At 49.4% G+C, this 17,210-nt stretch overlaps 1 protein-coding gene across 14 annotated transcripts in view; it reads left to right on the top strand.

Annotated features, from left to right (window-relative positions):
- Positions 1 to 3,830: 3,830 nt before the first annotated feature.
- Positions 3,831 to 17,210, top strand: part of ATP13A4 (ATPase 13A4) — an 82,626-nt gene continuing 69,246 nt past the window's right edge. For 2 of the 14 annotated variants that reach the window (XR_011969205.1, XR_011969201.1), the window contains exons 1-2: positions 4,271 to 4,448; positions 4,611 to 4,738. Coding sequence is in view for 9 of the 14 variants with exons in the window: in XM_072618884.1 (XP_072474985.1) it covers positions 4,676 to 4,738 (63 nt within the window). In the remaining 5 variants the exon portion in view is untranslated. Of the gene's footprint in view, positions 3,916 to 4,261; positions 4,449 to 4,610; positions 4,739 to 17,210 lie in introns of those variants that run through there. The other 12 variants (XM_072618883.1, XM_072618878.1, XM_072618881.1 and 9 more) reach the window with 9 other exon arrangements.

Below are 17,210 nucleotides of genomic sequence, written 5' to 3'. Positions count from 1 at the left end.
AGCTCTTCCATGGCCTGAGCCCATAGAATATTTATTCTGGGTGTTTGGGATACAGAAGTCTTGATTTCTATGTCTTTCCTTGATGGTAAGCATTGTTCTTCCTCATCCAAAAGGAAGGGAGGAGATATCTGTTCACCAAGAAAGTAACCTTCTGTGGTCTTATTTTTTTTTCCCCCTTTTCTGGGCATTTTCCCAGACAATTACTTGACTTCTGAGTGTCCTCTCCACACCCACCTGGCCTCCAGACCTGCCCAGCCAGGGATTGGGGTCTGAGATTCAAATGCTGCTTCCCAGCCCTAGGGCTTTGGCAGGGTGGGGCTGCTATTCAGTGTGAGATTAAGCTCAGCTGCTCAGGTGGGGGCAGGGCTGCCACATGGGGCTCAGTTCCCTCAGGGGGTTTATTGGAGACCTTCAACAGTGGATCTGAGCTCCTGCCTGCTTTGGGAGCCCCTGTCTGCTGCTGCCTCCCGAGGGGGCCTAGTTATAGGGACACTCCACTCCCCTCTCAGTGAGCTGAGAAGACCCTCTCACTGACCTCTGGTACCTATAGGTGGAGGGACCCGAGCAGCTGCTGGAGATTCTGTCTCTGAAGGCTGCTCGGATCTGCTCCTCTCAGTGCCCTGCAGCCAAGGCAAGGCTGGGCTCTGCTCTGGGTCCGGTGTGCGACGGACCTTTCATGTCGGTTTTTCAGGTCTCTCTGGAACAGAAATCTCCTCCACTCTGTTGTTGTGTGGCTTCCACTGCTCCCAAATTTGTTGGGAGTTCTTCTTTACAGATATTTTATGGGCTGTGTGTTCGGAGCTAGCATATGTGTATCTTTCTACTCCGCCATCTTGGCTCCTCCCTGTCAATTACCTTTTACAAAAGGATGTTTCCCTCCAACATACAGCAAGGGAAAATATCCCCCGGGGGGGCATATACTTTGCCACCTCAGTCTTGGGGGGAGCAGACATGCAATGATCTGGGTCCACATGTCCCACCAAGGTCACGTCCAGACGTCACATGATCACTGGATGAGTCCATGTTTCAGCTTCAGCTGGCCTGGGGCTAGAAGGTCACTCTTGAAGTTTCCTCTTGGGGACAATTGTTCTGGTCTGGCTACAGAGCCCAGCTGGGTTTCTGTGACTCACTCTTCTGACCTCTCAAAGCTCATGAGGTTAGAGACTCCATTCCCTTCACCTAGCATGGAAAAGAGCAAATCTAGAGGCCAAAGCCTGGTTCTTCTTGGACCTTGTAGCCTCAGAAAGGAGAAGGATCCAAGGCCCCTCCCTAGGTAATGTGGTCTCTCAATGACATCCAATGATGAGCAGAGCGCCTGAAAGAACAGAGGCGAGAGAGATGGCAGGAGTCCATGAAGATCTAAGACTAGCCAGACTCTTCCATTCACCACAGGGTGATAGAATGTCCACACATGGCCCACATTCTCTTCTGGGCATGGCCCCTCCACTCCTCTGGGAGGGGCCAAGCACCAGCTGAAATGATGCTCAGGTGCCTGACTCTCATTATGAACACAATTAAATCATTCAAAACTCATCAAGTGATTGCACTCAAGAATCATCATCAATGTTTCAATGTTGATGGAGCAGGGGGTCTCCAGTGGGGTGTCCCAGGGATCAGTGCTAGCTCCCTGGCTGCCTAACCCTTTTCTCAAGGATGTAGATAAGGGCAAAGATGCTTATTATTTCTGCCTGTAACACACAGTTGAGAGGGGTAACTTTATTGACAGAATCAGTATTCAAAAAGTTCCGAACAGGTGAGAACATAGGGGGTGAATCTCATAAGCAAAAAGTCAGTAGGGATAAATGTCCTCTGGTACCACAAAACCAGCTCCTTAAATATATGATGGAGGAACAGTAGTTCTGAAGAGGACCTGGGGGTCTTAGTAGCTTGGAAGCTCCTCATGGGTTAGCAGTGTGATATGATAGATAAAAAAGGCATGGGGATATGTCAGGAGGGACCAAGCACACAGGGTTAGGGAGGTGAGAGGGCCTTGTGGCAATCAGATTCATTGTAGTCACTTCTGGTCTCCTCCACTTAAGAGAGGCTTTGCCAAGACAGGTGGTGACTAGAGAGGGCAAACTGAATGATGAAGGGCCTTGAGTCCATGACGTGTGTGTGTGTGTGTGTGTGTGTGTGTGTGTGTGTGTTTTCATCCTTTGTTGCTGAAGAAGACCATGCCATCAGAGAAATAATGACATGACTTGCACTCGACTTTGTTTTGATTGAGGGAGGGCTGTGCAGGTCACCAGCCTCACTTCTCCTCCAGAGCCATCTGAATCCAGTGACCAGATATTCATCAGGATGACTGGAGATGACCCAGGATGAGGCAATTGGGGTTAAGTGACTTGCTCAAGGTCACACAGCTAGTGAGTGCCAAGTGTCTGCAGTGAGATTTGAACTCAGGTCCTCCTGACTCCTGCATTGGTGCTCTATCCACTGCACCACCTAGCTGCCCCTCCATGGCATGTATCCCTCTGTTGAAGAAACTAGGAATGTTGAGTATGGACAAGACAGAGGAGGTGGGTGGGGGCCAGGGAGATGAGAACTAACTCGAAATTTTTGTGTGGAGGATGAGTATGTGTGTATGCATGTGCATGCACATGTGTATGTGTATGAATGCATGTGTATATCTATGCCTGTATGTATATGTGTGTGTGGGGGGGGGGGCATTAGCCTTTCTCTGTTTATCCCTAAAGGGTAGAATCAGGACTAATGGAGGGAAAGTCCAAGAAACCACTTTTGGCCTGACATGGGAAGAGCTTGCTCCTAGGTCTTATGTCCACCAGTGGCAGGGGCCATCTCCAGAGGAGTGACTTCCTTCTGCTTGGGGGTCTTTGAGCAGAGATGGGATGGGCCCTTCTTGGGCACATTACAGTGGGGATGCCTTTAGGATGAGTTGAACTAGTTGGCCCTGGAGAACCCTCCCAGCTCTCAGATTCTGCAGCTGATTTGTCCAGAAAGGTGAGGACATGAGGGGAAGCAGCATATGGAGTAAGTTGGGAAAGAGACATGAGCTGGGTTATGGAAGACTTTACAGACTGAACAGAAGAGTTTGTAATTTGTGGCCTTTACCAAATCACTCCATCTCTCTGAGCCTCAGTTTCCTCATCTGCAAAAAGGGCAATAATCTGTGGACCACCAACCCCTCCCCTCACCAATCATTGGGAGACTCAGTGAGAAAACATACATCCAATGCTTCATATCTCCAAACACTGTAGAGTTGGTGGCTCTTGCTATAACATGAGGATTGAGACTAGAGAATGCCCAAGGTCTTTTCCAGATCCAAAACTGTGAGCTTGAGTCGTGGAGTCAACACAGTGTAAGGGAGAACCTTATCTCTGGCCCTGAGCAGAGCTGGTGTTTCAGGGAGTCCTTAGGATGGGCTGAGGCAGATCTGGAGATACTGTGTGATAATCAGTCTAGTCCATCTCTCCATCTCTCCATCATCCATCCAGTCATCTGTCCAGACAGCTATCCATCCAACCATCCATCCATCCATCTACCTGTACATTCATCCACCCATCCATCTGTCTGTCCATTCATCTGTCTGTTCACCTGTCCATCCATTCATCTGTCCATCCATTCATCCATACACTCCTATATCCATCCATCCATCTGTCCATCTGTCCATCTATCTGTCCACTCATCCATACAACCATCCATTCATCTGTCCACACATTCATCTGTCTGTACAGCTATCCATCAACAAGAATTTAAAAGTACCCACTGTGTGCCAGGCTCTGTGCTGAGGATGTAAACATAAAGAATGAAGCTGTTTCATTTCTCAAGAAAGGTTTTTCTCTCTGCAGAGTTATTAGGTTATCCATGGAATCAGTACCACTAGCTGACTTTCGAGAAGCATTGACCTAATTTACTTGGAGTCCCACGATGTCCTTGTGAGGCAAGGCACAACAGGTACTTTCACCGGCAAGTGACAGAAGCAGGATTCTCATCCAGGGCTCTTTGAGGCCTAAGACTCACACTCCTTTGTGCTGTTTCCCACATCCAAGCTTCCCAGACACAGCTGGGCTAGGATTTTCCTAAGCATCCCAATTTGGCTAAAGTCAAGTGATTCTGGCTCTAGGTCGCCCCCCAGGTCCTGCTATTGTGCGGTGACCTCTCCTTGGAACCAGGTCATTGTTCTGGCTTCCAGGCCTGCACTCCCAACCCCTTTCTTCCCCATGGGAGCTCCCTGTAGCCTTCCCCTCTCTTTGCCCTCCTCCCAGGCAACCAGCCAGCTTTCTTCATTGTATTGGCCTGGCAGTCCTGATCTCCCTGGCATTGAAGCAGTAGCATTTGCCTGGAGGAAGCCTCCTGCTGGGCAGGCCCAAGGTTGGGGGAGAGCTGGGGAGCCCCAAGCCAGGTAGGAGCAGCAGGTCCTTCCAGCAGAGGGTGACTTGGGGGAGGAGCTTGGGCCTCAGCATTTCAGCTCAAGAGAGGAAGAGCCGGTAAGAGTTTGTGTGTGTGTGTGTGTGTGTGTGTGTGTGTGTGTGTGTGTGTGTGTGTGTGTGTGTGTGTGTGTGTGTGTGTGTGTGTGTGTGTGTGTGCGCGTGTGTGTGTGTTTTTAAGAAAGAGCTTTGACCTTGGCTTTGGGTCATTAACCATTTCAGCTGCAGAGAGTGCTGGGCAGCAGAGCTTCCCCAAAGGCACAGAAGGGAAAGATCAGCATTCTCTCATGGAGGAGAAGTATGGGAAGGGCCACCATGCCGTGCTCAATAAAGGAGAGGAGAATGAGATGGTAAGTCTTGCTGGACCCCTTCCTTCTTCTTTGATTTGGGGCTTTAGCCCTCGGGGCAGACTTAATGGGCTCAAGCTGAAGGAGAGGCAAGAAGAAGAGGCAAGAAGGCTCGTCTTAGGGGAACAGAAAAGAGGGAGAAGTGCCCCCCTGCCAGGAGCTTCTGAGCATGGCTAGAAGACTTGGCTTGGGTCATGTAGGAACACTGAACTCCCTGGGAGAAGGCAGTCTAATGGGGGTTTAGCTTCTCCTAAGAGGTGAGCAAGGAAAAGCTGACAGGTTGCCTTTGTGGATCCTTGGAGCTCATCCAAAATGTCTAGTTCTTATCTGTCGAGAACTGTTCTTTCAGAGGCAGGGTCTTGTGGGTTCACTCCCACCTCCCCTTCTTGCTGGGACTCTTATTCCACGTTCAAAAATCAAAAGTACGTTCCAGTAGCAAACCCAATGTTGATTTCTATGCCTGGGTTGACTTTCCCTTCTACCTGCCCCACAAGAGGGTCCGGGCTGGGGACTGGGCCCAGCTCCTCCCTGGCCTTCTCTCGGATGTCTCTGACAGGTCCCGAGCACACCTCATCCTTGAGACTGTACTGGGTCCCTGTACAGAGTACAGAATGCAACCAGGAACAATGGGAAAGTCTTCTTGGCCCATTGCACCAGCCCTGATGATTAAATTCTTTGGGAGTGCTTAAACTGGTCTTTCGAGTCTAATCTGCTTACCTGCTCCTATAGCAACAACGTTTTTGGACCTTCAGGAACAGATTCCCTCCTTCCCTGTCAGAGCAGAGGAGATGGGGATGAGCCTCCAGACTCTGAGACCTCCCTGAAACACCTCCACAGGGGCCCTGTTGGCCACGGCTCTTGTTTTTTCTCTGGTCTTTGCTCCCTTTGGGGTTTATTCTCAGCTTTCTGGTCATCTTTGTCCTCTGGGCTTTGTCTGATCTCTGGGTTTGTGTCTCTGAGGTCCATAAGCTCATAGATGGAGAGTTGGAGGGTATCTCAGAGGCTAGTTAGTCTGCCCCTCTGACTTTACAGATGAGGTAACTGAGGCCTGGAGAGCATTCCTAGATACAGGGTTGGAGAGGCCCTCTGAGTCATCTCCTCCAGCCCTCTCATTTTTTGGATGAGGAAAGTGAGAGCCTGGGAAGGAAGACATTTGCAGAAGATTATGCAGGTTAAACAAAGAAAGAAATTAACATAACAGTAAAAAGGAATCCATGTGTATGATTTTACATATAGCTGATGTTTTACATGTCTATACATTTCCAATAAGTGAGCAGGCAAATCCTAGAGACACTGTCTCTGAAAAGAAACACTACTGATGGAAAGAATGGACAAGATCCAAGTGTCAGAGGTAGGATTCAAACCCAGATCCTCTGGCCCAAAGCCAGCAGGTTTCCATTGCTTCCCTCTGCCCCTACCTCAGCCCTGACCTTGGGTGGGGGAGCCAAGGCTATCTCTGCTCTACAGGGTCCCTCCCCCACACCCTTAGTCCTGTCTGTTCCATCCATCCCTTTCTTCTGGATCTCAGGAAAGACTTGACCTCAAGGTGGTTTGATTTGGGTGGCCCTCCCAGCAGTCCTCATGACAAGGAAGGCTTTGGTGACCTGGTCTTCCAGATGAGAATGCAGCCAGGTAGCAATGATGTCACTATCCTGACCCCCAACAGGGCATCTCCCAGATGCCCATTCTTCCTGAGGCCATGTTGCTCTTCTGTGGAGACCAAAGGTCACGAATTCTGCTCATTGCTCCCTCCCCTACATCGATAACTGATCAGTCCAAGGCGAGTAGTCTAAGATCTGCCTGTGGCTTTTGAGCAGCTCTCATGCTGCATGTGGCCCAGCAGCCCCATTGAAAAGCCACCCACACCATAAGAAAAGGTTGAGGAAGGAACTCTGGCCCAGGATGGGATGAAGAGAGCTGTTTTCCTTTTAAATGAAAAAAAAATATGTATTTGATATTATGTCACCAGCATTTTCTCTCCTCATACCCCTAGAACAAACAGGAAAACCATTTTGCCCAAACTAACCTGTCAGTGAAGTTCAACGTTCTAGGGAATGTTCCACACCCACCATCACGACCTCTGCGTAGAAGGGAGGGGCAGCGTGTTCCTCATCTTTAAACCTCTTATTCCTTTAAAAAATTTAAAACCAAATTGAGGACACACATTTTCATTTCCCAAAGTAGTCAAATGAGTCCAGGGGAGTCCTGCTAGCCCTGTGAGCCTCAGTTTCCTTGTTTGCCAAACACGTAAAATCCTTTCGAGAAACATAATCCTCCAGGCTGCTGGTGACTTTTCCTCCTTGGATGTAACACCCATGTTTCTAAGATTACTCTCCCAGGCTCATTTTGTCTGAAGATGCTCCCAGTCCCCCTCACACACATTGTTTTTTGTTTTACATAAAGCTCTGTGCTACTGAATTAAAAATAAATTATTCCTTGGAAGGAAATAAAAAGAAGGATGCCTTGCTCAGTATGTAAATTCCATCCCCAGTATCCTGGTGATCTCATACACTGGGGCTTCCCCCTGGTGGCCCCCAAACCTGATGGTTCACTTAGTTTAATCGTCTTTACTGACAAAGTCAGTGTCCTCTGTGGGACTGCTGTCACCACCCAGGCTTAACCTCACCACAAGGCATCTTTCCCCAGGCAGCCTGAGCTCCAGAATCAGGAAGACATCCTTCTCAGGGTTTTGGAGAATGCTGCTGGTCCAAGAATTTACCAAACAGGGACCCAGAAGGCACAAGGAAAGGTCTCCAAGGGTAGTGTGGCCCTAGATGTATCAAACAAGGGAATGAACACAGACAGATTTGGAGAGAAGTAAGGTGGGAATGAGGAAGAAGTCCCACTCTCTACCTCAGCCAGTCAACAAGCATTGATTGAGCACCTGCTGTGAGCCAGGCACTGGACTCAGCCCTGGGAATACAAAGGAAGGCAAAGATGGTACCTGCCCCCAAGGAGCTTTCAGCGGAATGGAGAACCTCCAGATAACAAGCATGTCCATACAAGAGACAGACAGAGTAGATGGGAGGCAGTCTCAGAAGGAAGGGACTGCCAGGTGGATTCTGCAGTGACCCAAGGGCTGAGTGACACCTCCCAGGGAAGGCTCAACTTCCTTCCCTTAATGGCAGGTGAGAAAAGGACACTGCCTCCTCCTTCTAGCAAGTGTCCCTAAGAGGTGTGGCTTCTTGCCTACTTTGCCCAGGGCCATTTGGGGGAGTGGAAATAGGACCTGGGATCATGGATTTAGAGTGGGAAGGGATGTCTGAGCCAACTGGTCATTTTACAGATGATGAAACTGAGGCCCAGTCTAAGGTTGCATAGGTGGCATGGAATTGTCAAACCCAGGTCCTGGGGCTCCCAGTGTCTTCCCATGACAGTACGCTGCATTTCCCAGGTTCATGTCTCAGCTCTGTCCCTCGCCAGCTACCTTCTCATGTGACCTTCAGTGTCTCTGTCTGTTTCCCCATCTGTAGAAAGATCAAGTTTTATTAGATGGCCTCAAAATTCCTCTCCAGCTTTGATTCCGATGATTCGGAGTCTTTCAACCTCTTAGTGCCTCAGTTTCCTCATCGGTAGAATGAGAGGATTTGTAAGATCTGTTTTTATTCTATATTTATTCGATGATTATAATTACATTCCAGTAAATTGAGTAGAATGGCCAACTTGCTCCCTCATCTTTAAACCTTATTCCTTTAAAAAAATTTAAAACTAAATTGAGGACACATGTTTTCATTTCCCAAAGACTTGGTCTTAGAGTAACACCTCCACACCTTTGGCTCTAGTCAATTATCAATGAGAGGAAGTCTGACATGACAGAGAAGGCAGGAGCATGCTGACCATGTGGCCCTGTGCAAATCACTTCACCGGCTACAGTGGTGGGCATTTCTATACTGGGAAATCCTTAAATGGGTGATATACCAAACAAATAAAAAAAGGCTGGACATCAGCATGACTTCACAGTAGTAACTGGCCTCCTACTGGGGACCCTTTGGATCATCTGATTTCAGCAAGGACATTTTGTTTTTCTTTCAATCAGATGAATAAGGCAGGCAGGGGATAGGAGATGGTAAGGCATACCAAAAACATGGAAGGAAAGAAGGAAGAAAACTCTTATATGCACATACTGTACAAACATTATATCGTTCAGTCCTCAGGACAATCTTGTAAGGTAGGGGCTGGTATTCTCCCCATTGCAGGAAATGCTAAATTTCAATTAGAGCTTAGAGATAATAAAGATGCAATGTTTTCCCCTCCCAACTTCACAGACTCCTTGAAATCTGGGAAACTGAGGCTCAGAGAGGGCCCTGCCTTGTCCACAGTAAGCTGGGCCATGAGTCACAGAACTGATTTCTTTGTCCTTGGTTCTGAGCCAGGACCAGTGCCCACCCCTCCAAGGCTCACTGCCTTCTCAGCCCCTGGCCAGATTCTTCCTCATTGCCAGATTTCTGGTCAAGGTGAACCCATTACTGCGTTTCCTCTCCCACAGGGTGTCCTGACTATGTTGTCTGCAGGCACTGGTTAACCAGCAGTTTGGCATTTTGGGGAGAAAGTTGCATGAGAAAGAGGTATTGCTTGTTGTTCAGATCAATTCAGAGAAAATGGTCCAGAGTCTCACTGGGATGGATGTAAAGTTGGGGACATTGTGGAAGGGCCTTTCTGGTAGCAGATTTACCATCTTAAAATGGGGGCTGGCTTCCCCAGCTAATTAGCCACATGTAGGCCAGGGGTTGTGAAAAGCTCTTTCAGGCACTCATCCAGGGCTGTATCCTGGAATGGAGGAGGCCCTGGAGGGTCCTTCTAGGCCACAGAAGCCAAGGGCAAGGTCTAGCAGGTGCCAACAAGCCAGGAAGACCTGGGATGCTAACAGACTCTGCCTTGTGTGCTTGGGGTCAGACCACCCAGTGGGGCTGGAGCTGTTGGAGCAGATTCAGGGCCCTAAAGCTGTGGGAATGGGGAGGAGGGCAGGGCAGGCCTCCCCCCTTCCCTCACCCCTGCCAGGACACGCTGTCCCTTTGCCGTGCATATTGGAGCCTTGTTGCCCCGCCTGTCTCTCATTCTCAGACTCTATTTCCTCATTTCTGAAGCTTCTCAGCACCTGGCTAGCCTTAAGTCCCCTCATACATGTTCACGTTTTTGGTTTTTCTGCCCCAAGTCCTGTGGTCCAGGGAAGGAAAGTAAGACAACATGATGAGCCAGTGAGGGGCATTTTTCTTCATGGAGAATTTATAAAAAACTCCCTGAGCCCCTGGGTGAGGTCCTCATGAAGGGAGGGGGTGGCAGAGCAGGAAGCCTTGGCTCTGCAGGGGTGGCATGCAGAGAGAGGTGCCAGCTCAGGGGGAAGTTGGGGCACAAGCAGTGCCTGCAGCTCCACCTTCACAGAATGGCCAGATTAGGATGGGGATGTTCTTTGGGAGGAGGTTGGGTGGGAGTCTTTGGGGTAGGAGCCACGTGGGACTGGCCATCTAAGTGCCTGGTCACCAGGTGTGTTCTCCAAGCCCCTGACAGCTTTCTGATTCAGTGATTTTCCAGAAGCCTGGAGAGTTCACATGAAACAAAAGTGTGGGAGGGCCTGAAGGGGAGCTGAGGACATGATGTTTCCTCACACCCATCTACAGATAAAAGTGCATTCTTTTAGACAGTGAAGCCCTGATTGGAGGGTTTGTTCCCCAAAAAGAGGCCTCAGAGGGGACCCTTTGAGAAACTGATCAAACCCATGGTAAAGATGCTTCCTGACTTTTCTCCCCATGGGTTCTAAGGGTGACTGAGCATTTGATCAGCACCACTGGCCCAGCTCTCTTTGTACCTTTGTGGCTGCCCCAAGGAATGCCTTGGATCTCTGGCGCTAACCACTTAAGTTCACTGAGCTAAAGACATTTTGGCAAAGAAAGGGTCGGCAGCACCAGGTCTTGATGGTTGAATCACAGCCAAGCTGGAAGATGACCCCATCACTTGTCCTGAGACTCAAAGGCTTGGGGCTTTGGTTGGACTGGACAGCCCCACTTCCCCCAGTGGCTTGTCTCCCTTGCCACAGAAAATGCAGATAGTAACATGCTAGCAGAAATGACAGCTCTAATTTCTGTGGGGATGGAAGGTCTACAAGACACTGATGATGGCGGGATATGTGGACAGGGCTTGCAGCATCATTTCTCCCATTTTACGAGACTCTGGGACCAGATAGGAAATGTTAGAGATAAGACTTGAACTTGGGGCTTTGTCATTCAAGTCCAGTTCATGGTCCCTCATGGTGGAATCACTCACTTCAAAGCAGACCCTGAGGGAGGGTGTCTGAACAAACTATATAATCACATGATGGAGAAAATGCATAAAATAATAGTTCTGTCCCGCTGACTTCTAAGAGTAGACTCAGAGGAAGTGGGGGGTGGGGAGTGGGTGTCTGGGCTTTGGGTTAGAAGCACCTGAGTTCACATCCCACCAGCTGAGTCCCATCCCGGACAATCCACTTAACCTCGGCCTACTTCATCTCTAGAATGGGGATAAGGGAGCACCTTCCTCTGTGAGGATCAAACAAGACATTAGAATTAGAGCTGTTGTCAGCATTAATATTGGACCTAGAGTGAGGAAGAGCCCAGTTCAAATCCTGTGCTGGTTTCTTGCCAGCTGCTAGTCCATGGGTGAGGAACCTGAGGCATGCAGGGCAGTGGAGGTCAGAACCTCGTCCACAGGGTGCTTTGTTAATGTGAGCATCCACTGCTTGCTTGGGCCAGGTTAGGCCCTGCTGTTGACTTTTGGAGGCTGTTCTGTCCTTGTATCCTGAGCTAAATTCTCAATTCATTTGCCAACGCCTGAAGTGGCCCTCGGCTACAAAATAGTCAGTCAATAAATTGACTAAGAGTTATTAAGAAAACAACCATGATTTCATTGAAGCACAAACCCCAAGACTGGAAGGGGCCGGAGGGATGCTCCAGGCCCAGCTTTCATACCAGGGAGGAATCTTCTCTATCCTGTTCATTCCTGTCTGGTGCTTCTCAGACTCTGAGTATCCCCAGGCTGTGAGGTCCCCCTTCCATTGACAGCAGCTTCAGCTGTCAGGGAGCCCTTCTTGGTGCTAAGTTAGAAATGCGCTGCCTCTTGGAGTCCCCACACAAAATGAGGTCACATCTGGAACATTCCAGGTGTCCTGATGTTTGGAGACAGCCTCCAGGGCAAAGCTCCCTCTTCTGGGCTCATCATTTCAAGTTTCCTGCCTGTTCTTCATGGTGTAGCCTCTGGATGCAGAGCTCACTCCTTTGGGGAGCTCTCTGGTTTGCCAGTGTTCATATTAAATTCTGAGGACTAAAAAGTTACCTCAGGACTCCAGCTGTGGTTCAGATGTACCAATACAGTGAGGAAGGACTGTTAACCAAATGAAACTAAGGTGGCACCCGTGGGGCTTTGCTCCAGAGTACTGTCCTGGGGGATGTTGAGGATGTGTCTCTCTAGGCAGTGGGCTGGGCCACAGCCCTCCAGGTTAGACTTCACCACTGCCCTCATTGCTCACCAAGGTCCTGGACTGCCACACCCAGTTTTCCATTGCCAGGGTGTCCTCCTCCCAGGATCTTCCTCCTCTCATCACTGCTCACCCTTCCTGCCCGATATTTCCTTTCCTGGGGACCTCTTCACAAAGGCTGGAGAGTTGGGGGTGATTGGCCTTGCCATGGGAAGTGTGGGCCGGACATTCTGGTGGATGTCCGCCCTGTCTCCTGGCACAATGGAATCCTATACACAGACCATCTTCTGCACTGCACTTTCCCTTCTCCCTCATCTCAGCTTCATTTGTTTTGCTCCAGATACCAGCATTCCCAGGGATGGCTCTGAGGGTTCCCTTCCACCAGCCTAGGGCTTTGTAACACAGCCTAAGATTGTGTTGGTGGCCAGGCTGAGCAAGAAGGGAAAAGGGGGAAAGAGCTGAAAATGAATGGCAGAAACCTGAGGGGGGCTTGGCTGGCCAAGGATCAGTGTGTGAGCTCTGAAGTGTCTCATTAAGGCCAGTCTGCTCCTATACTCTCTCTGTCTCTGTCTCTCTCTCTCTCACACACACACAATAACAGTCACACACTTATATAGACACATATACAAGGTCACATATACTCACATTCATGTAGACCCACACTATCACACATATACTCATTCACATACTTTCACACTTACAATCTTATATTCATTCATTCATACACACACACACACACACACACTCCTATAGACACATATACATACTCACATACATTCATACAGATGCACAGTCTCATATAATTGCACATAGTCAGTCTCACACACATAGTCACACACTTAAACCTTCTCTCTGTCTGTCCCCCCTCTCTCTACTGAATTCTGGGAACTTAGAGGCACGTGCCTACCTGGCCAACCTTCCTCCTCACCAGTCCCCTCCCCCTCGGATGCCCTTTTTCATCAGACAGCTGCTTCATTGGGTCTTTTGCTTTTTCTGCTGCTTCACCTGCCAACATGACCCACAAGTGGTCACTCGGGTGGGATGATGAAGACCATCTGCAGCGGCTGATAGCAACCAGCCTAGTGTAATAGCCTCCTAATTGATCTCCTTGCCTTAACTCGCTCCCCTTTCCAACCCATCTTCCTCATTCCTGACAGGTGAGATTACTATAGCCCACACTTACCACATCAGCCCCCTCTTCAAAGAGCTTTAATGGCTCCCTATCATCTTGAGGACAGACTAAGTAAATTGCTATTTCTGTGCCTTGCAGTTTGCAGTGTGACCCCTTTCCCATGCCTGGCCATGCACTGCTGCTTACTGGGGTCTAGTGCTCATGCCACCCATTCTGAGGGCCCTTGTCTCCCCTACCCCTGGCCACATCTGGAGTGGAGAGGGCCACCTCCTTCCTGGTGTAGCTGTGTACATGATTGGATTGTGCCGTGAGTGCTGGCCTCTCCCGGTGATCAGACCCTCTGCTCCATAAGGAGCTGCTGGCGCTGCTGATTTTAGCCCTGGATGAGGGGCTTTTGGTTAGAAATAGGCCCCTGCCTGTCTCCTCCTGCTCAGGGCTTGGCTGCTGCTCCAGGAAAGTTTAGGACTCGATGCAACCTCCCTCATCCCTGATCCTCCTTCTCCAAACCCCTTTCCTGTTTACAATCTAGGGGATTCCCTCAGCTTCTGTGGGCCCCTTTCATGTCTGCCCCTCTCCTTTTTGCAAGTAAGTAATGAGCTCCTGGGGAGCAGAAAGTGGGTCTGCAGTTCCCAACTGAGGCTGCCAGGGTTGTCAGCCTGGAGTAGGCACTTCATAAAATCATAACTGACGAAGGGAAGAAAGAAAGAAAGAAAAGAAGGAAGGATAGAAGAAAGGGAAAGAAGAAAGGATATGAAGGAAGGAGGGGGAAGGAAGGAGGGAAGGAAAGAAGCAAGGAGGGAAGGAAGGAAGGAAGGGAAGGAGGGAGGGAAGAAGGAAGGAAGGAGTCACTCCTTATTTGAAAACTGTTGTTGAATTCCAGTACAAGGTCTCTCACTTAGTGCCAGGGACAAGGGGGGAAAGGCTGTGATCCAGCCAGCCCCCTGCAGAGTTTTGCCCAAGCTTCATTGGCAGCCAGCCTCCCTTTCTCTCTCCTCATTCAAGCCCTGTGCTCAGGGGGCCTGCTCGGAGCTACCAAGGTCAGCACCAAATTCCAAGCTTCTTTCCTTCTGCTCCCTCCGGGAAGTCCAGGGCACTGGGAAGTCGTAGACTTCTCTTTCTCCTTTTCCAAGCCCCTCTAAACCCCAGTGCCTGCTCCCCAGCGCTGGGGTCCACCCTAGCTGAAGTCTTGCCACATTTCTCAATGAACCAAGAGCGGAGTGGTGAGGAGAACTCAGAGGTGAGGGAACTGGCAGACAGGCTACTGCTCTCTGATGCTCTGCACTCATGCCAGATGTCTTCCTGACGATGAGAGTCACATCACCATTGGTTTGCCAGCCTCCAGCCTCAGACCTTGGACTTGAGCATTTCTGCTGAGGAGAGCAGGGCCTGGCATGGCTGTATCAGCAAACAGCAACTCTGTTGTTCTCTTTTGCTTCCTGCATGGTTTGGTCAGCTGTGTTGTTCAGGGCTGGGTGAGAGACTTAAATCAAGTGAGCTCTATCCTTCTGCCTTGTCAAGTCAGGGACCAGGATGTTGACTACAGAAACCTCTGTCTCCCATTCACACCTAATTGTCACTTGGGTGGAGGTGACCCTACTTGTTTTCTGACTTACTTTTTGGTTTCAACCCAGTGGAAGCCAGTTAAAGGAGGTGAGTCTTTATCTCTCATCCAGTCTTCCCAGTCATCGTCCAAGGAGGGCCCTTGTGATTGACAATTAAGGCAGTGCCAGGCACCTGTCAAAACATGGTGTCTGTGAGTGGGGAGGCTAACTTGTCCTAGCTCTAACATGCCAGAGCCAGCCTGGAGACGTCTGGGTATCCAGAGGGCAAGAGTTATACCACAACACACTTATGTCAAGCCCAGACCTGTGTGACCTGGTTGCGTTTCTGCAGCTTGGCTGACCTAGTAAGGCAGGAGTTTTGGCCCTACAAACACCTGAGATCAGTGACCTATTAAGGAAACGTCAGCCTGGCTTAAGCTGCCACCTGCAGACCACTATCTCCACTGAGATAGCACGGACCTATTATTACTGGCCATCTCCACCAGCCTCCAGCAGTTTCTTCTCTGGAAGGGAAGCTGTGGGGAGATGAACTTGAGTGTTTTTAAACAGTCTCAGCATAGAGCTCGTTTGAGAAACATATATTAGGTAGGAGGGGCCATTTGAGCTGGGTCTAAAGGGGAACCTGAGGTGCCTGGGTGGGTAGCTGAGGAAAAGGATCATTCCGGATGGTGGGAAAGCTTAGGCTACAGATGGGAGAGGGAAGGATGAGATGTCACATAGGGATAAATGATCAGTATGGCTGCAGGGTAGAGTGCCGGGCTAGTAAAGAGCTCTAAATGGAGCAGAGGGTGGCCGGTCAGATCCATGCTTTAGGAAGATCCTTGGTGGCTGTTTGTTCCATGTCTGCTATGTGCGTGGGCCCCACTAGGCACCCAAAAGGGTAGAATATGATAGAGTCAGGGGCCCACACTCATCATGGTGTGCCATTGCACCCACTGCCCACACACACCCTTCCACCTGCTCCCATTCTCAGAGGGGCTCAGAGCCCTTCATGGTGACTTCTGTAATTTGGCTCTTACAGGAACCAAACAGAACGTTAGTGCTGTTATTAGCTTTATTCTATAGAGGGGAAATTGAGGCTCAGACAAGTTAAGGGACCTGTTTGGGGTCACATAGTTCTTCAGTGTCAGAGTCAGGACTGGAAGCCAGACTATTTTCTTTCCCCATTTTGTTTTGAAAATGGGTAACCGGGTGGAGCAGTGGATACAGGCTGGGATATGAAGTCAAAAAGACCCGAGTTTCAGCTTTGCCTTAGACACTTACACGATGTAACTACACTCTGCCTCAGTTTCCTCATCTGAGAAATGGGGATAATAACAGCACCCGCCTCAAGGGTGTGAGGATCAAATGAGATGACAAATGGGAAGCTCTTTTCAAACCTTAACATGCCCTGTGTGTATGTATGTACATGCGCATATGCATGTGACTAAGCTATTCCTATCTCTTCTCTAGTCCTCTAGAACCTCCTCTGTTCTCTTTCAGATAGCCCAGGTAGGGGAGTCCCCATGGCCATTTCTTTCAGTACCTGAGGATTTGGTTTACCTCCACCTGCCAAGGTAGCTGGGTCTTTTGTCTTAGCAGCTCCCTCCTTCTCCTGAGCAACAATATCTTACCATCCATTGCAGTTGTCTCCTGTTCAGCCCAGAGATATTTCTCCCTGGCCGAGAAGATGGAGACAACTAAAGGGAAGAGCTCCCACCTCCATCCCAAGCAGCTGTCTGTCCGTATGGCCGCCCTCTGCCTCCCACCCCTGACTTTGTACCTTCTGTGTGGGTCTTTTAGAAAACCAGTCATTGAGGAGCCTCTGGGCATCACCCTCCCCCCTTCTTCCTCAACCACTTGTTTCTGTTGTCTCTTCAGAATTTCCTTTGTGAGAGCTGCCGGCTCCACTAAGCTGACTTTTCTCGCAGGGTCCGAGAGGCTCTTAAATCCTACTTAGGTTTTTTCTGAGCCATTTGGCATTTTCTTTTCCCAAATCAAATCTTGTCATCATCAGACCATACTTGACTTTCCTTTTCTCTATTAGAAAGTCTTAGGTGGAAGAGCCCCTGGTGTGCCTCAGAGGTCCCATTATTTTCATTCCAGTGATGTCCCACTGGCCGGAGTGCCTTAAGATGTGTGTGTTTGCGGGGGAGACTGTGTTTTTGCTTTACCATGCATCCCTAGTCCTCGGGACAATCTTGGCACATAGTAGATGTTTTTTGCCTGCTCCACCTTTTGAGGTGAGATGATTGAAAAATTTCAGGAGACAGAGTTTCTGAGTAAGTTATAATTAATTTTATAACTACATCCAGAAAGCAGTAACCAACAGGTTCATTGTTCCCCTCGGTAACA

Source organism: Notamacropus eugenii, chromosome 6, assembly GCF_028372415.1.
Source record: "Notamacropus eugenii isolate mMacEug1 chromosome 6, mMacEug1.pri_v2, whole genome shotgun sequence".
NCBI lineage: Eukaryota > Metazoa > Chordata > Mammalia > Diprotodontia > Macropodidae > Notamacropus > Notamacropus eugenii.
The sequence above is the reverse complement of the archived record's forward strand: the minus strand, read 5'-3'. Positions and strand labels throughout refer to the sequence as shown.